This window comes from Atractosteus spatula, chromosome 6 (assembly GCF_055471065.1).
Source record: "Atractosteus spatula isolate fAtrSpa1 chromosome 6, fAtrSpa1.hap1, whole genome shotgun sequence".
In the NCBI taxonomy this organism is placed as follows: Eukaryota; Metazoa; Chordata; class Actinopteri; order Semionotiformes; family Lepisosteidae; genus Atractosteus; species Atractosteus spatula.
The window spans coordinates 53,651,601-53,672,557 of NC_142711.1; the positions used below are offsets into that span (position 1 = coordinate 53,651,601).

At 36.6% G+C, this 20,957-nt stretch overlaps 1 protein-coding gene across 2 annotated transcripts in view; it reads right to left on the reverse strand.

Annotated features, from left to right (window-relative positions):
• The window catches only part of LOC148833049 (A-type potassium channel modulatory protein DPP6-like), a 223,082-nt gene that overhangs the window by 59,134 nt on the left and 142,991 nt on the right, over positions 1-20,957 (reverse strand). For both annotated transcript variants that reach the window (XM_088918245.1, XM_088918246.1), the window contains exons 4-7: positions 12,996-13,090; positions 9,343-9,417; positions 5,195-5,247; positions 3,706-3,787 (exon numbers count right to left, since the gene is read on the reverse strand). In XM_088918245.1, coding sequence (XP_088774371.1) covers positions 3,706-3,787; positions 5,195-5,247; positions 9,343-9,417; positions 12,996-13,090 — 305 coding nt within the window. The remainder of the gene's footprint in view (positions 1-3,705; positions 3,788-5,194; positions 5,248-9,342; positions 9,418-12,995; positions 13,091-20,957) is intronic.

A 20,957-nucleotide genomic window follows, 5' to 3' on the forward strand; every position in this document is an offset into this window, starting at 1 on the left:
AAAGAGAAGGAGCAGGAGAAGAAGGGCATTTACAGTACATCCATAGGAAAGATGTGTGACCGAGAGGGAACATACACAGAGAGGTAGAAGTGTACAACAGAACTGAACATTAATTGCCTTACTGCAAAAGTGTCTTGGGCACAAAAAGAGGTTGTGGAAGTGGATACTGCTCTTGTGACGACTGCAGGAGAAGGTATAATATAATCTTCAGACTCACTGACTGTGAGAAATAGCACAGTTCACAACCAAGTTTATAAAACAAAACAGCCTGCTCTATTTTTGCTGCTACAATATGTAGAGAAAGAGAGGAGGAGGTATGGGCTCCTAAAACAAATGAGTAAAGCACAAATCCTTCTGATGATTTAAGAACGCAAAGGTTACGGGCAAGAGGAAACTACTCAGCCCATCTACTCCAGTGGGTAGTTATTAGTTAAGCGAACCAAGGATCTCGAATCTCATGTCAACCATGGCGAACCTAATGTAGCAGATTTTCATTCTTTACTTTCACATGATCAATATCCAGTCTGTATCTGAAACAGAAGTCTGTTTTGTTTCGTGCAATTACAGCTGCACAGCTGGTCTATAAATGATAGACCTCTGATATTTTTTATACAATCAAAAAGATTTCAGCCTTGATTACAGATGTATGGAGGGAATGATGAAGCTGTTCAGAAAATAAGAAACTTCAACCCACAGAATTGATAAAGACATCAAACCAACCTATGGAGAACAATTTGACCTTTGAAATGGTGCAGAAAAATAGAAAACACAAGAACACACTTGAAATAGCTGGTGCATTTACTGAATGTAAATACATCACACATGCCTTCCACACTGCATTTCTACAAGAAAAATACAGTGAGAATTATTTACGATGGTAGATGCATTTCAAATAATGGAATATACATTTTTTGTGACCTAAGATCACATTAATATCTGCTTATGTAATCTGTTAACAGATATAAAACAAAATGAATCTAAAACTATGAGCAAATCTATTCTTTTTGAGGATTAACTTTTATTAATAAGTAAATTCTTAAAATTTACAATAAATGAATGTTATTTTACAGTGAAGCGTCCGCATAACCTTTCTGAGATTAGTTCTACAGATGTAAGGTTTTCCTTTCAAAGATCTGCACCTTCTTGATGGCAGAAACACAATGAAATATTATATGAAGTGGATTCTCCTTCAATTATTATTAAACAAAAATGGACTCGTATTTATTCTTCCAGTAAAAAAATACAATTAAACAGACCCTAAAGGACTCGGCAACCACAACACTGTTCAAACCACAGGTATCACAATCCACCTGGATGTTGTTAATACAAGTGATTATACCCTGAAGTAGCATGAAACAAACACATTACAAATTAACAGTAGTCAACTAAAATGTTGATACAGAACACTCCATGCAAATTGAACTTTTAGTGACCTAATGGTACTTGGTAAACCAAGCAAGTAATATCTGCTACAGCTTTCTTAGTTTGCAATTCCCAGTTTCCTTAATACTTATTTACAACGCACTAGGGATATCATTTCACACTCGGACGGGTACCACGCCAATGATATTGCTTAAGGTATGCAACAAAAGAATGCTGATGGAGGTTTTCATTTATTACTGAGCTACTGACATGGCACAAGGCATGTTTATGGAGATAAGAAAAAACCCTTCGGGCTAAATCGTTATTAGAATTAGAATATACTGAAAATTGCACATGATTGTCTAGAGAAGCACCTCAAACTGGAACGGTGTTGACAGTGGTAGAATTATAATCTCTTTCAGTCAGTGGGGGGGAAAAAAAAGGACTTTGTATGAGAAAAAGATTTGTCTTTTTGTTAGAATACTCTACGGACTGTTCAAACCATTTGATGTACTTCTGCTATAACACACCAGGAAAAGATGAAGCCAGTTCTTAATCAAATGATAAAGGTCAATGAATATGAGGTTTGTATTTTTATTAGAACAGCATTTCTGGAAATAAAAATTGACTAGAAATTAGGTCAGTGCCAGAAATGTCAATTGTTGATTATTCTACAATGTAAAGAATAAACAGCTCAAAGTAAGGCTGTATATTATCTATGATGTGTATTAAGTTAATAGTATTTTAGAGCTTTAATATATTTTAAAAAGTGTAAATATCAACTTAGATTACACCTTTTAGTTGTATTGCATGCTTTTACTTCTCACATCGGGGTGAGCACAATCTCTTGCTTCATTTGTTGCATGACCCGGCGTTGCCGGGGGAAAAGCTGAGGTAAATGCGATACGTTACTCACACCACACTGTTCTTCTCCGTTTATCTTCCAAACCCAGTCCGTAATCCGCTCTCTTCATCCTCAAACTACCCAAAATCCATAAATGAACACAGATCTACACCATACCCGAGCCACAATCCGCAAACCGTAATTTTTTCTTTCGGTAGTCCGTTATTCTCTAATCCTTTCGTGAACACAATCCTAGCTCCTCTTTCTCCTCCAAACCGCATTTACCTTATTAGCTTCCGCGCCGGCTCACCGCTTCCAGGGCATTTATATTTTGTTTCCTGATGCGGCTCACCTGTGTCTCATTGTTTGGCTGAATAGGCCCTTTCCATAAGCGGGTCAGCTGGTTCTTCTTGGTGGCCATTTTGCTCAGGTGTGAGGTCCGGAAATACCCGTTATGAATGATCCTTCCCCTGGTCATCTTACAATAGATACCTGGACTGTAAGCTTTCTAAACTATTTTGCTTTGCTTTATGATTGATTCACTCTCCACTTTGAATTTTTAATTTTGTATAAAGAAAACAGAATGTATAATGAGATAGAATGCACTTTATAATACAGATTTTTAGTTGTGCCTTGAATAGTGTGTAGACACTGTGAATCAAGAATACTTTTAATGAAACAGAACTGTAAACTTTGAGGTGAGTTTTCTAAAATAAATTCATGCAAAAATCCTTTTATGTTAGTAAGGTTTTCTTTACAGATTCAAAACGTTTTTTAAGCTGTTTCATATCACTATATGCTTTGCTCTATTTCAATGTCCCAATAGTGTTCGATTCTCAAGACAACCACAGTGCCAGGAACTTTGACAGACACTAAAACCTGTAGACTGCATTTAGGAATCTAGACAATAGTGCCAAATGGTGTGATTTGTTTCACAAAAGAGAATCCTACAGTCTAGCATGACACCTGAAAACCTGAGCTCTGTAAGTAATGTGTCCCCAAAATTCTGCTTAAACTTCTTCCTTCCTAGGCACCTGGCCTAATGACCTGAAGACAAACAGCATCTGTCATGGGGAGCATATGTTCAGCACTATAGTGAAAGGAAAGACAGGATGAAAAACAGCTAGCTATTCCCAAACGGATTATTTAATGGAGAAATTGTTCTTCGTAATGTGATCCCAAAAGACAAATGAGCAGAGGAAAGATACATCTTTGGTCCCAAAACAGCATCGTGGGTCCAGAAGAATGGAGAAAAAAAACACTAGCTCATTGTAAAAAGCAAGGCAAGGCTCAGTGAGCCACAAAAAGAGAAGAACATGGCTGCAATTTGCAACACCTGTGATGCAAAAACAGCGTACAGTACACGCCATTTTTCATGAATTCAGTAACCTTTAAGAGAAACTCAAAAGACACATATGCATAGCGAATAACATTGTATTAATACCACTGTACTGTATGTCTCTGTTAATGTGCATTGAGAAAAAAAAAAAAGTTCTTACCAACTGATGCCCATGAGGGCCCCACCCTGCATACTGGAGTTGAACGTTCTGAACTTCGGGAGGGTTTAAATTCTTAGTTTTCCTGTGGGAACACCAACGCAATTTTTTTTAGATTTAAGATAGATCAATCAACCAAGATATTACAGTGTGGACTCAAGGCCCAGAGTCCAGACCTGCCTTGCTGCAGAACTACAATATCTGCCACATCACTGCAATACCCCACATTGATAGTATGGTGTATTACCTAATACTGTACATAATAGTATATACAGTACAGTAATAATAGCTCAACGTTTGCCCAAGCAACTGTGTTCCATTTGCTTTGAAGAATTAGTTATACAGAGATTAGAGGAGATATTAGAAACTCTTAATTGCTGATCTCAAGAGTCAAGCTGATCCTGAAGGGCTACAGTCTTACATGTTACAATAGCAGCTTTAAACTGTTCCTGTTTAAGGACCTGGAAATGATGTTTTTGGGTAATTATCAGGCGACTGGTCAAATTAAGTCGTTCAAAACCCAGCTGGAACCGGAACCACAGAAAGCTCAGTGACCGTTTTACCCAAGTTTGTGGATTTCCCCCCTCCCAAAAACGAAAGGATGACCAATACTCTGCAATACCTTTAAAGTACACCAGGTGGCACCACAGTCAAAAATGTGCATTCAGTTCTGCCCAGATATACAGTAAGTACAAATCCTATTAAAAAGTAGTGTATTTTCAAAATAGTAAATAAGATATGTTTAATAAAAACATCAACCAAATGTAGCAAATCATTCTCTATATATGGCATTTAAAATGTATCTGTCTCTGTAATGTTATAATTCATACTTAAAGCACTAATTTCAAAACTGTTCTCTTATATTTAACTGATTGTGTTACTCCCCTCAGAATTGGCTTAATAATTTTAGGACATTTTCAGAATACAGTTATAAAAATCATATTGCTGGTGGTCACCATTCAAATGGTAAGGCCATTGAAAATTCTTTAATTACCCAGAACTGTTGATGTACAGTAAGATCTATCATGTTTTATTTACTCATGTTTATTATTGCTTTATTTTTTTTCTAAAACAAAACCAAGGGAAGAGATAATTATCTAAATGGTACTCAAAAGCTATTATGCCTTCAAAACTAACAATACTGAAACTTTTATACACGATGACAACATGCCTTGAATATGTAGAGAGAATAGGGCGAACACAATTAAAATGCGGATATTTGGAGTCTGCATTGTAAACCTTTCATTTTTCACTTTTATTGTAGTACCATTATATACCATTGTCACTGAAGAGAGCCTTGATGCATTACATTATTATGTCACCTTGTGTGATTTATGATTGATAATATATGTATTAATGAAGCTCTCATTCTTCAGACTAAGGATTAAATTTAGATATATACAATACTGAAAACTGTAAAATAAACCATTGTTTTTCAATAAGAACATAAACAAATACAGCGACATTAAAGCTGAATTATAGGGACACTTACCCATAATGGATCTCACATATAATATAGTATGCTGTAAAGGAGTGCTGGTAAACCTGCAAGCAAATAAAAAAACAAAACATTTACTGTTCCAATCAAGAAAGAAGACTTTCCTGTGTCTATGACTGTTACTCTTTATTAGGAAGGTGTATTAATAGCAATGAAATTGACTATTAATTCGACTTTTTACTGTTAATACTGCACTTGCTTCTCTGATTCAGTATTGCAATTTTTTTTAAATCCAATCAGCGCGATTCTCGTGCAACAATTAGAACTATGATGCAAAGTTATCATTTTCAAGCATATTCTCTGTACTTAGAAAGTTTTATTTAATATCAGCAAGCTGATAGCGGCACATCTGATATAAACCTTCTGAATATTATGCAATGAGGAACTCAAAACAGATGGTATTCTTATTTTGCCTCTTTCACAAATCATGTTGGTTGGGTCTATACTATTCAACATGTGATAGTTTAAAGGAAGTATCCATTTGTGAAATAATGTTTGTCTAAACCTGTATGTAACCCTGTAGCTATTAAGCCTAGATTTAAATTTCCACAGTAATCATATATCACAACTCGACTGTATTGTGAGTGTTCAACTGCACCCGTTTGAAAAAGACCCATCACACCACAGGGAGAAACACACAAAACACGTGAGCTACAGCAGTAAACAAGGCTTCGGACCTAAATGCCACACCTAGAATCCCAGAGGTTTCCTGCCTGCCATTTCCAGGATAGCAAGGATGAAATACAGTGGAGCAGGCCAGGAGAAAGGCTGTGAAGGGTGAGCAGCGCACTGATGTAGTGAGACTCAATGACAGCGGAGGGTCACGGCTGTCATGTGAATAGTGTGCTATCCATCACGACCGAGGGAAAGGCAGCATTTAAATCCTCTGTGGTGTCATCTTTGAATCGCGGCATTACTTTCCCATTTAACATCAAAAACTGTCATTTTTTTTACCATTTTGTTATAAGAGACAGAGCGGACCAAAGTTTTGCAGCCCTTAAATTATTCCTGCCAGTCATGTTGCCTTTCCTTTATTAAATGAAGGCACAGCCAGAACCCCCCTCTCATGCTGGCTGTTATGTGCTGCCACTTAACTGTGCACAGTTTGTGTAATTGCAAGACAAGGTCAACCATTAAAATATCCTATATCCTTTCTTCAAAGAGCCACTACTGTGGACCTTGAAGTTTGTCCTGCTTCAGGCTGATAGAAGATGTCAGAGCAGAGTCTGTTTACCTCCCACAACATTTTATAATGGTCTGAAATTTCACTGAAGCCCAACGTGCTGTGGCAGAACATAGTCAATCTAATTAGTTTTCATTTTTTTAATGCATGCGTGTCCCGATCTAATGATCATTTCAGCTGCAAGACTGTACAGAAATTGCCACACCTTGTAAAAGGAGCCATATTAATAATTATATCCATGCTGTGAGAAAAAAGAAAATTTAACCTGTAATACAGTTTAATCCCACATGCACTCCTCAAGGAAAGCACCTGGACTCTGTGTCACATATTGCATATGCTTTATTGTGTAAGGGATTAAGATAAATAATATATCAAACATACATGAACTGAAACCTTAACGTCAGCCTCATCAGTCATCCATTCTCTTTGCAGTTAAGTAGATGCCGTTTACCCTTGCTTAGGATAATCACAGTGCAAATGGTTAATTGGATTAATTGATGAACACACTATTAATCACTTGTGCAATACTTTGTGCATATAATTACAAGAAACAAATGATTGCAGCTGTACCTTATGATTCAAATAATTGAATCTTTTAAACACCAGTTTATTAATATACAGTATATAACACTTATTCTGAACAAATAGTCTCCTAATGATTCAACAAACAATACAAATCCATTAGAATGTTTATGTATTCTAATTTCAAGGAAAGCACTTCATCCTCCATGATTTAATTATCTGTAAATATTAAAACAGATACAAATTCCAATCCTGGAGGGCCACATTTATTCAGGTTTTATAACAGTGTTGCCATCTTATTGCCTGACCTCTTCAAATCTTTGAATTTTGGGCCTGATCAATACCGGCATGGAAGACCTCCAAAGAAAAGGAGTAAAACAAGTTTGCTTCTGACAACCCTGTGGGTGGACCTGTGGTAGTTTTCCCTCTGGACTGAAATTTTCAAACACCAGTGCTCCAGCAAGATGACAATGGAAACTGTGCTTGACACATTAAACAGATGTCCTGCCTTCCTGCTCATTAAAAGCCCATGGGACTGTACACAAATGTAGGGATGTTAACCCAAGAGTCCTGGTTAAATTCTACTTTTAGCATCCAAAATTCTATTTTAAAGACACCCCTTAGATCAACCGATGAAAGGGTTTCGTAACCTAACGCAGCTGCTGGTGCATAATGACTATGGCGCATCACCCAGATGGGTGAAGTGGGTCCCTCCTACATGTAAAGAGCTCTGAAGTGAAACCACGATGTTGTGTCAACAAATCAGTTATTTCAGGTGTCTTTAAATCAGCAGCTCCCAAAAAGCTGGGAAAATGTGTTGAACCGCCTGAATTAAGCCAATAATTATTTCAATTACATCATAAAGAGCTGTGCTGGAATCAAAACTTTCAGGACAATGTTTGGTTAACCTCAGTCACAGGTTAATCAAATGATGTGCCACTTTGTTGTCTCACAAAATGTGTGTGCTGACTTGACTGTAAATCCCAAATGCGGACTGGTAGAAAGTGCTCATGCACGTTGCTACCAATTGACATGCAGTATTCAGAGGTGTGGATATCTTTGTACCTAGTGTGGCATTGGAAGGGACAGTGAGACACAGTCATGGCCTGGCCTCATTTCTCTCTGATGAGGTGGGAAAACAGACTGAGCCATTAATCATCTACAGTTCCACAGCCCTGGCCTATCAGAGGATCATACAATAAGACAGAAGGACACTGCAGCACTAGAACACGAACAGGGAAATACAGGTCTTTGCTGCTCCAGGGTTATGGGAAGGCCATGTCAGCCAGAATCTGGAGAAAGAGAACCTGACTGAAAGGCGCCAAGGAAAGTCAGAGTTTTTATTTTCATTGATAATAATAAAAATAAAGGTTTAGATTTTCATTCGGTTTTTCTAAGCTGTGATGAAACTATGATGAGGTAGGAATTTGTTCATTCTACAGTATTTCATTCGATATTTGCTACATTGTACAAAATGATTGTGTACTTCTCTGTTTTCTAATTATATTTTGGTTTTTGAGCACCCAATTTAATATAATTACATGAGGTGTTAATTGACTGACAAATGTCGTCTGGTAATAACAAGTAGTAATAATAACAAAGTAGTAATCAGATACTACCAGATTACTACCTAAAGCACCTAAAGGAAAAGTCTCTCAGTGATTAATTTAGAGTATTTTTTCTACCTCCCAAGCTTTTCTTACATTACTCATCAACAATTGCCCTGGTACGTGCAGTAGGTACATTTCCCATTTTATTACTCACATACCCCAGCTAGGTTCTTGTATTAGTGGACATCTCTATACTATCACTGCTACAACATACTGTACAGTACAGTACCTACTGTAGATGCTATCTCAACTAAGTGGTTATGTGTTGATAATTGAAAGAAAAAGATCTCCAAATGTAGTTTAACAAGGAACAACAACACAGAAGATTTAAATATTCTGGGGAACAAAGTATTAAGTATAAAAACAAGAGAAGATTTGGATTAACTTGCTTGGCTGAGGGCTAGTCTCCTGGCCAGAGGATGAGGAGTTAAGGATCACCAAGCAGAGCAAAGAGTTAACCAAACAGTAGCTGCAGATGCTTAAGAAGAATTCAAGGCAGAGAGGCTTACTAAACATATTTATAGCTTTTGGGAAATGATGTCTTGGATGATAACACTTTAGGACAGCTACAATGAAGGGAATCTTGTTGTTGTCAGCCCTCCTGAACCTTTGTTACAAACTCCATTTATTCTTCAACATTAAAAGATTAATCAAAGCCAGGGAGAGAAAGAAGAGCTTGTGTTTGTTATTTTAAAATTCCATTGAAATTTTTGCTACTGCTAGAGGCAATCATGTACAGTACAATATGTTAGACTACCTTGTATTAATACCGCAGGTACCCTTCCAATAGAACAACATTTAATCATTTTAGAAAAAAAAATACTTACAGGTACAACATTGTATGCAAGCAAAGCATATTTCATATCTGGTGACACTTCGTACTTGCTGGCTTTATACATCTCCTGCAAAAAAGACAAAGATGAGATGTTTAATCATGCATTACATTTTTTTCTAATGTAGATCTTAGGTTCCTATTTTAAAATGACAGGTTTTGACATATTGCCATCATAAAGGATGTACACATGTGACAATTAATCTTGTCTCAGATCTTGAATTCATACAAATGTTGTTATGCATGAACAACGATATCTCTTCAAACTAGAAATTGACTGCAGTGAAACACACACTGTACTAATATATTGTAAATACTGCATACAGTAAACACTACATAAATTCAGCATATTATATTCATTGATTCTTCTGCATTAAAAAAGGTTAACATGACTACAGTACATGCTTAAACATTGATGATGATCATTTTATACAGTATACAATGCTCTCCTAATTTATTCATAAACCCGATTAAGCAGGAAATTTAAACAACAGAAAACACAATTCATCACATTTATTCAAACCCCTGTAGTTAGCATTTTATAAATACACCTCTGGCACTGACTACTGTCTCCTGTAGTGTGCTATGGGGATTCTGGCACTTCAGAGGGAAAAATTATGAACATTTGTTTATATAGAATTGCTGGACTTTTTTCAGACACTTTGGGCTGTTAGTGAAAAGCCTTCTTGAGTTAAAGTCATGAATGTTCCATTGGATTCAATCTGGATATTGAGATGGCCAGTGAAGATAATATCTAGTTTTGTGTGCAGTTAGCCATTCCTTTGTTGATCTGCATGCATGTATCAGATCATTGTTAGACTGCTTGAACTTCTTGGAAGGAACAACCAGGTGTTTGGCCAAAATGTCCTGGTATATACTGGAGTTCATTATTTCACATTCCTGACAAGGGTCCAGGATCTGTACAAACCAACCCTAAAATCTAACACAGTACTGTATTTCATAGTGGGTATGAGTGTTTTGTCAAAATGATCTTCATCTATTTGACATTAACATAATCTTAATGAGCATGCCAAAATAGCTGAATTTCATGTCATCTGTCCATAAGACATTGTTTCAATTGACATTCATGCAGGAAACTTTGAGTGGCCTTTTCCAATATCTATCCTGAAGATTCCAGTGTGCATCGTATATCTCCAACTGTTGATTTAATAACAGTAATGACTCTAATAATGACTCTACAATGCTACTATGATTAGACTAATAACAGTATTAGACATTTTTAAGACAGGACATTATTCATTCCTTAATTCATTCCGCTTTATGAAGCTCTTTATTCCTGCTTCATCGGCAGTAGAAAGAAAATCCGGGTTAAACTGGATTTTAAGAGAGGTTTGAGTGGGGAACTGTGCACATTTGCAGACTGAAAAGAAACTAGTACAAATGAATTCCACACTGTAAAAGTAGAAGAAAAATCACTGTTGAGCCTTCTGTAGGTCTGAGCTCAACAGCTAGAACACTGCGTTCTTTCTTTCTGCTTTTTACAGAATTCAAAGTTTCTTCGAAATCAGACTCATTCATGCAAATTCCAATTGACATATTGACATATTGCAGCCCAGTGTGATTTTCATTCAAAGCTAAATGTCAGACTTTGAAGTCTAAGGAATCAAATTCAAAATTTTTAAAAGCTATGGAAATTTACCATTAGCAAATCCTCTAGACGATTTGCCTAACAACTAATTACACTACAGCATGCCAATGCAATACTACAGTACATATGAAACAATTCAAGTAGGTTCACAGCCAAACGTTGTGTTTTTCGACTCTATTCAGCATGAAATAAACCTTTACTTTTTCCATATGAAACAACTGTTGATTTTTACACAAAAACTGTGCATAACGAGTGATTTGAATTACATACAGTATACACATTTACATGGTTTCTCTAATTATGTCCAAGAATGTATATGGTATGGAATCATAAATAAAACTAAAATGATAAGAGGTGAGTCTATTATCTTTTTGGTAGTGTCAATAAACAAAAAAAAACCATTTACTAGCTACATACTTGTTTCTCTCCAGCTGGAGCTCAACTGCAGACTAACACTGAGCAAGAATAGTACAGTATGGACACTACTAATGAGCCCCAGTGAGGAGGAAATTAATTTTGCGTTCAGTATTTATGAGACTGCTGGAAAAAGATAATGAAATCAATGGCTGTGACTTTGCTTATTATATATAATTATATATATATAGAATGAGAATTCGGTTAGAATGCAGAGCTGTTTCAATGTGTAAGCGCCACAGAAATATGCCGGGGTAACATCTACATTGAAAAGTATAAAGAAAAAAACCCACAAAACCTGAAGATGTCTTCTTTTCTGACTTTTCAGAATAAAATTAACCTCTGCTTGTTCCTATAAAATTTAAATCATAAAAGGGTGCTGATGCACAATGAAAATGCAAGTCTTCTTTTTATATCAATAGCTCATTGAACGCACATACTGTACAGTATTATATTATGTACATTGCAAATAATGAGGACAAAGACTTGTTGATTATTTAAGCTGGTCTATAAGGAATTGCTCCTATTGAAAAAAACAGTTTATAAAAATCACAGGTACTCAATGTTTTGACTTCAAACTGTGAGTTGAGTTAAAGTTGCCAAAATTAGCTGATTAAGAACCTGTCAAATTTGCCATTCACTACTAGGGATCATCTGATTGTGACAAGGTAGCTTGTCTGTGAGAGATGCTTCTCAGGAGAATCACTGCATCAGTAAAATCAGTTGCTTTCTGCCTGCTTAAAAAAAAAGATTGGTATGCTTGGGGGCCATTCAGGAGTAAGATGTTGACAGCTGAGAGAAACTGCTGTTTTCTCTGGGCCAGAGAACATCTACAATGGATGAGTCGAGTCTCACAAAACATCTTTTGGGAAACAGCAGAAACTGGCCAATCTTCATCAGCTCACTTCAGTTGAACATCCCATAGAAGTCTATAAGTTCTATGTATTAATGTTGTTCATGTTAATGCTCAGGGAGGTCATAACCCTGTTATACCCCAAAGCTCTGGAACTCTATCCCTAAGGATATCAGGGTCACCTTCCTTGAGCCTTTCAAATCTAGACTCAAACCCATCTTTTTTAGAAGGGCTTTTATTTAACTGGTTCTGTATGTCCCTTTGCTTTCCTACTGCATTCCATACCCTCATTTACAATCTCTTCTCAGTGTGTATTTTTTGTTCTGTAAAGTGCTTTGAGAAGCCACTTTTAAAGGTGCTACAGCATATGAAAACAAAGTTTGTTATTATAACCCACACTAACTTGGAAATATTTTCACGTTTGAAACCAAAAACGTACCTTAATTATTTCAGCTGTATTGGTGGTCACATTTTCTGTGATTTTGCCTGATATTTCGGATTAAAACATTTGAAATTCTTAAAAAATGAATTCTATTACATGATCATTGTATAATAAAATATAAATCCATTACAATTATGAGTTTATCTTTATGTACGGTACAGTGGACAGAACATAAACTTTAAAAACATGGTACTGCATGGTAAGCAACTCAGTATTATTGATCATTTCCTTCCTTTAGAATAATTGACTCTCAATAGCATTAGGAATGTTCCAGTATTGATCCTTTATTGTAATTTCTCTTTTAAATAAGCTTTAAAAACAAACACTTACAAATTGTTTGTTCGATATTAATGTGGCATTTTCTTTTGTCTCCACGTTCATCTTCTTTACGTCACCATCACGCGTACGATACAACACTTCCTTATCTGCAAAACAGAGGAAGAGAGATGGCAAAGGTTAATGTGATATGTTCTCTGAATAACAAGTCACAAGGGGAAACCATGTTTGGCAGGAGTAAACAACTGCTAGAAGATTTCAATTGGAATCATTTCCACGCACAATCTATTTTTACTCAAAACATTTTGCTCACTCTAAATAAAGAATCCCAGTCAAACCTTTTGTTTTCTGCATGTAAATAAAGGGGAAATATTTTTGGTATTTACATTATCCACACGTCAGACTATACATGAAACTAAAAGAAAAAGAATGTTAGAATTTCAGCAGAGCGTCTTTGGTTTCTGGATAAAGTCACGTTTATTATTAATGCCTTGTTTAAATGCTGCTGATCACCATATTTTTCGAACATCGTTGGTGATCCGTGGGCAGATATACTATTGCCAGTGAAAAATGTTGGGGATAATTTACAGTATTTCAGGACATAGTGTATTAATCAGATTTGAAAAGTATTGATAACATAACTGCCCAATACAGTGATTCTAGATAACCAAATTAGTTAAATACAAGTGTAGATTTTTGCTTTGTAGAAGTCTGTATATGATAGGAATTAATACTGTTTTGAATGAATTGTCAAAAGTGGATATTATACCCTTTTCAAAAAAATAGTTTAGGGACCAACAATATGGTTTATTGTACCATTACTTACATTAACTTTATTAACCATACAGTTTGAAATAGCAAAATGGTTTTGAAAAACTACTGTACCATTTTAAGAAATTCTATAGATAGACTTGTGCATTTAAAACATGCATGATCTGTGCTTTCCAAAATAGGACGTTAACGTTACCTTTTGACTCTCATGAGACAATTGACTGTAGTAGATGTAATGGTGATTAAGTTTTTTAGCTTTCCATATGCATTTAAATGTCTTTCCCGCAGTTGGGTTTATCTGAACACAAAGCAGTGAAGTATCAAAGCTACTTTTTTCCTCTAGTTTGAACAAGCCCTTAATTAGAACTTTCAGATGCACAGTAGTTACGTCCACCAAATCCAACCAAAAAATAATTTAATAATATGCCATTGATGACTAATCTTCTTGTGGCTACAGGCATTAAACAGTACAGAATGACACTAATACTAAAGGAACTGATGCATAAAACATGGTACTTTAAAAACCTCTGATCGATTAGTATTGCATGACAAACAACTTATCTTTAAGCATTAGGATGTTAGTGTATTTACATGGTCTGCACACTAATGTCTCAGATGTACTATAATTCACTGTATTTTGCAACTGAAAGACAATTGAATGGGTAAAGCTATAGACTGAAGTTAATAAAAGCCATTTTGAATGGAAAAGAAATGTAATTTTGGAAATGCTTTTGAAAGACTTGACTGTTATCTTAATCATTTCTAATTCATGAGCAGTACAGTGCAGAGAAAAACCGTCTCATCTTGTCACCAAATTATGCACACAGAATAAGATTGTGTCAAATAGTGAATCGTCGAGCTTTGTGTACAATCCATAAGGGACACTTGTCAAAGACTTTGCTTGAGTACCAGTTTCAGAAGAATACATGAGGAGACCAGTCCTGTTGTTCTGCCCTTTAGGTTCAGGATTTTAAGCAAGGGTTGAAACAGAGACTCTTTGTAAAGCCAGGACAGAGAACTGATGATTGTCCCATGATGGAAGTGGACAGGATGAGGCTTCTTCAGGCCCACGCTGACAGGGGCCTGGTTCTAGCAGAAACATTCATGACAGTGGCTCAAGTGGGAAGACATGAAGTCAAACAAGTCCTGGACTTGAGGTGTGGTCAGATCCAACCACAGGAGCTTAGTTCCTAAGAGGAGCAATGAGAATGGCACTAGAGTTCCAATCTCTCATTTGTATTCACAGGCAATCTGATAGGCCAGGTGGCATGAATAATCGATGGAAAAAGTATATACTGTATATAGAGAGAATGGCAATTGTACCTCGCCTAGGTTAGCCTGCGATACTGGAGAGGGACTGGGTGAGGCTCGTAGCCTATGTGAGACACTGTTATTTGAGACTGATAGTCTAGACCACTCCGTTTGGAAACTGTTACCCAGAAAACAAAGATATATTACCACCCAGAAGAAGTATACAAATCGGCCACGAAGTACTCAGATATGATCTCTTTGGACGTCCCTTCATGCTGTTGACAGATCACATGCCACCGAAGTGGCCCCACACAGTTATGGATTCCAACAACTGGTATGGTAGTATCTGGGACTGCAGGCATTTCACTTTGAGGTGCAGCACAGACTTGGGTCCCAGCATGCCAAGGCTGAGTTCCTTTTCTAAATCCCTTCCGTGGAAGCGGGTTCGAATGGGTCCCATTCTAGGAGGGGAGCTATTTGACAGCAGCACATCAGCATCACTCTCATCTGGAGAGGCCAGAGCTGTAGGTAACTGCAGCCTCTAGACAAGTCAGAGCTGCAGCTGTGCTCTGGCGCGTTTACACAGTGCTGTGTCTGCAGTAGGGTGCTGAGGAGCAGAACTGCTAGTTTGCAGTCAAAATGAACCAGAGGATTAACGTCAGAGCCCTAGACAGCAGCTTGAGATGGTATTTCATCTGCTTTAATTCTGAGTTTTTTTTTTGTCTGTAAGCTGAAGCCCAGTGCTTGCAATGGCAATAAATGAGTGTGCAAAGCACTACTGAAAGCCAAGATGTGTCTCTGTCCTTCTTTCAGCCTGTCACAATATGCCATGTACTTCGCCAAAATTATTTTATTGGCAAATATACAATAAAAATACTGTACATAGGCTCTCTTTAAAAAATGTTAATGGCAGGAAATAGCTGAGTTTAAGGACAGGAGCTAGTGGACTGAATACTTCTATATTTTTGTTTTATATACATTCACGTTTGCATCATTCAGAATGTTTTCTTTTGTGGCCACTGGCGTGTTTATTGTACTGTACCTCAATCAAAAATCAGTCAAGAAAACCCACGAAGATTCCTTGTAATAATTCCTGTCCAAGCAGTAAATGTGAATTCTGTGTCTGATTTATAAATTTCACCATTGCTGATCAAGGTCACTGCAGTATCTCATTCTTCAAAACTGCAAAGCCATGTCTGATGTAGTGTAAATCTTTTTGGAAATAACAACTGAGGCATGATATTTCTTTTATAAATAATTGTATTATTACTATAATTTATATTTTTACTAATTGTGATTAACTATTGTGAAAAAACCACAGTGGTAGAAAGCAGAACCATCTAAAGAGACTATTAATTCCAGTTCACATGTATAAAGTCAGTCAGCAGCCAGGGGTAGTTGTTTTGCCCCTATCAGGTTTCATAATCCATATATACATTCAACATTGAATCAAGTAGCTTGGATTAGTGAATGTGATGGATTAGCTGTAACAATATGTTATACTGGCTGCTTATATATGTTCTTTAGTTGTTATCAAATTTATAAAAGATGTTGATCAATGTGTATTAAAGATTGCTAAATGGCAAACTTGGTTTCTTATCACCCAGACTAAGCCGTATCAAAAATAACAAAGTTTTTATAGGGAACAAGTAATAGGCTTATTCCATGCTGAAAAGAGAAGAAAGAAAACACAACGTTTCGGCCGTGGAACCTTCTTCGGGTGTCAGCTGCTCTTCAGGTGCTGACGCAGCTACCCACCTGAACTACTTCAAAGTTATTGTAAGAGTAGGAACCATCAAAAGAGTAATGTTGAGTAATTGCTGTATATTATAACTCCTAAATGTCTTTAATTTCTATTGCTTTTGCAGAACTGTGCACATATAAAAAAAAGTGTTAAAATGACTTCCATCAATATCACCCCCTGAAACAGACTGTACTAATCTGTTTAAAGTAAATTTCAAGTCAGTGTATGAACTCAAAATTTTATACTGGGAAATTTTTAATTATAACACTGCATTATGTAGAAGGAAACTGCTTACTGAATACAGGATTTGCTTTAAAAAGTAAAATGAAAGATAAAAAACACTATATATACTGTAGCAAAAAACAAGTTTTTAGAGGTCTGGGAGTGTGCCATCGCAAATCTTATATAAGATTTATCTATCATCAATTTGAGACTTGTATACTGTAAGTTATACATACTGTATATAATTTATATAAATAGGTTATAAGTAAAAATTATAATGAGGAAAACCTACATCTTACACTAGAAGAAAGCTCCACAGCCAAAATACCACATTTTTTCTTCATTCTTTCTACTTTTCAGTGTGGAACTAAACTCTTTTCTAAAATCGCCTTTGGAACTCTTAGGATGCTAATAAACCTTGAACAGCCATCTATGGCAAAAGTCACCAGCAAGAAAAAATATGGCACAATTCTCCTAGTAAGGGGCATGTACAGTAGATCACCACAGATTTGTATCAAATGCTCTATATGATGATGTTGTATAACTTGCGGCTGCTTACAGAACAAATGGATCCTCACAGAACACTGAACACAGAACTGGAAGAGCTGGTGGAACTCGATGACTCCAGTGAAGAGATGAATCAGACCAGCTAGGCCCAGGATGTAAAGGCATGATGGTAGTGCCGCCATCTCCAGACTGGTACAGTACATACAACTTCACACAGAGCCCAGAAGACTAAGCATACTGGGATATTTCAAGAAATGTCTGGGGGTAATTCTTGGTCTTCATTTATATTACATTACACTCTTCAACATTTACATTTGTCGGTCTGGCAGCACTCCATAAAAGGACCGTTGTATATCGAGAATTATAAAATGTAGTCAATTTTAAATTAAACTGCAAAAAGTGGCCAGAAGTGGTAGTTCTGTACATGACTAACAATGAGCCTAGATCAATAGAGCACTGTATGGAAGCCATACAGCACAATAAAAAATAAATAAGTCCCATTCACTAAAAAAGAAACTACAAAACTGAAGTGTAATTCTAAATTAAGTTGTTGGCTAACTGATAGTGCAAGCACTAACAATTTCAAGGAATGCTCTTCTTTGAATAATACTTCCAAAGTGGTGAAATTGAAAAGATTCAGTTTTAAACCTCTGCACCTTTAATCTTTGTTGAGGAGTAGCTTTCAGGAAAAATACTTGAAATATTGTTTTCAGTTCTAACAAACACTGACATGTTAGACTTGTATGAGATTAAAAAGATGGAAGATGATCTGAGAGGTACTGAGTTTCTATATACTGTAACAAGCATGGTGATTTCTGAGATATTTACTGTATCAAAAGACTGATAAAAAATATGATGTAATGATAAAATGGTAAATGATAAAAAAACTGATGTAGTGCAAAGGGTTGAAAATCAGCAATGTCTGTAGGAATTCTCCAACAACTTGTTAATGCAGTGACTTTTAACCCTGTGCAAATCAGGCTTAAGCCAGTTTTTGCTGTGTTTCCAGCAAACCTAACAGTAGAGTGCTTTATTCCTTGTCTAAGGAATGGCACACATGACGCACAATTCTAATCATATTCTTCTGTTACAGTTCAAAAAGGCTGACAGAACAGCAAATAAGAGTATTATGACAAATAGTCTTTAAAATGCCTTGCTTGCATGTAGCCATCATATCTGGCTTGCACTTGTGCAATGCCTTCTAAGATGGAAATAGACTACATCTGTGGAAATAAAGATTTAACAAATGCACCCAATCAGGAGACCCATTTTCATTCATTTTTTTGGCTTTGTTACTAAACATAATTGAGTAAGTCATCATTTGGTGCTACTTCTACAATGACTATAATCAAAATGTTTGAAGCTTATTATACTGTATCTGTTATAAAAAAACTTCAGGGTTGGTTTAAATTACACTGATATTTGATGTAATCTTTTCTAAACCTTGACCTAGTAATGCTCCCAATAGCCCTTCTATCATAACTGATCCGTTAGAGTCACATCATCACATGAATTTTAAAATAATTTGTAATCTGCAAACTGTGAATCCCCCATGACATCATTATGTCTTCTGAAAGATCTCACGAAGAGTACAAAACTGGGTCAATTACACAAGTAAGGTTTGAAGTGCACCCCAGATACAGTGTCTTGCAAAAGTGTTCACCTCCTTCCAATGATATTCCATGTAATTGAATTAAATTACACATGATATATGTACATTTGTAAAGTGAATATTTTAATCAAAATTGGAACGCTCAAACTTGAATACTTTTGTGGGTGAAAGAAAGTAAAAAAGTCAGTAAAAACTGCAAAGAAAAATAAAATGTGTGTACATCATTTGCAATTCAAGAATAAATCACATCTTTGGAAAGGAGTGAGCATGACAATGAATATAAAATAAATATTATTTATCCCAGATATCAGACATGCATAAAAATAGAGACAATGCAAATAAAGTATGTACAGTATTATGGATGGTGTCTCAAATCATACTGTAATCTTAAAAGGATCACACCGTGTTCTGAGGACTGAGTACTATACCTTCTCTGTTTTTTTTTGTGGTCAGTGTAGCCCAGGTGGGGGTGGGGGGCAGCCTTGTATGCATCGCGGATATTTGTATAAGCCAAGTCCAGTGCGTTTGCCCCTCTGGTTACAAATTAACCTATTGGTAGAATTTAGGGAGGACTGCCTTAAAAGCCGCGTGGTTGAAATCGCCGGCAACAATAACAAAGCCGTCAGGGTGAGCAGTTTGTAAATCGCAGATTTTCATCTCATGATATACGTGTAAATGTCTGCCTGATGTCAGGGTTCTCTCAGGAGATGGAGTGGTATTGCATTGACAAGTTCAGATATCCTTTTCATTAAATTAAATGACCAAATGATAATCCCTATCTTCATAAAGAGCATAAAAGCCTTAAGGCATTTTCAGACTAACGTGTTAAGAAGGAATCCACTGTGGCAGGCTGTTCTTTGGAGAGACAGCAATTATCATAGATCTGCCACTGTGGAGGCTGCCAAATGGGGGATCTAACACTTAAATTGTCTCACTGGCTGTATGTTAGCCAATTTTTGTATCATTGAATAAGGGCTAAGAATGGACATTCTCCCACAGATATCATTATTCTGTGTACTGTATAAATGGGCACACACTGTGACTGTAGTTGTTGAGGTTTTTGAGATCTTTAGAGTAATAGGACTAGAAGTTTAGCTTTTGACTACAGTTCTATTTGTTGAGGAAAAGCCATTATTTCTTTTAGCGTTTTTTGGTTTGTACGATTTTTGCTAATCCTGTAAATGAAACAGCTATTATCTTGGGTTTTTATTTGTGCAGATTCCCCTGAGCCACACTGCAAGCGGTAGGTATTTTTCACATTACTTACAGTACATACATTTTAGTGTTGTGTGACAAGACGCATTCCTGACGCATTCAGCGAAAATCACTATAACCACCAGCTGTAGTCAGCTAAGTCTAGCAGGGCTGGGGCCCTGGGTTCAGTCTGTTAGTTCTCCCTGGGACATGGGTTTCCTTCTGGTGCTCTGGTTTCTTCACACAAACCAAGCACATGCTGGTAGGTTAATTGGCTTCCGTAAAAACAATTGACCCTGGTGAGAGAGTGTGTGTCTGTGTCTTTGTGTGCCCTGCAATGGACTGGAGTCCTGGCCAAGGTGTATCCCACCTTGCACCCAATGCTTGCCAGCTTAGAATCAGTCTCCTGTATCGAACAAAGAAAATAGAAGGATTTTAATAAGTTAATTAAACATTAACTAAGAGGAGGCTCTTGGGAGGATCTACCCATGAAGACACCCACTTTGAAGTACAGGTTTGACTATAAAGAACAGACTTGGCTGATTGGAGTCTGGGCTGTATGTTTAATTGGCAAAGAATGGATTTCTCAAAACAGAGGTGATCAAAAGACGAAGGACTGCTTGCTTCCATTCAATGGGCAGCTTCACCCTGGGTAATGGGCTCCATCTGGGTACCTTCTACTTGCTACATAATAACTTCCCCTATGGTGTGCTGG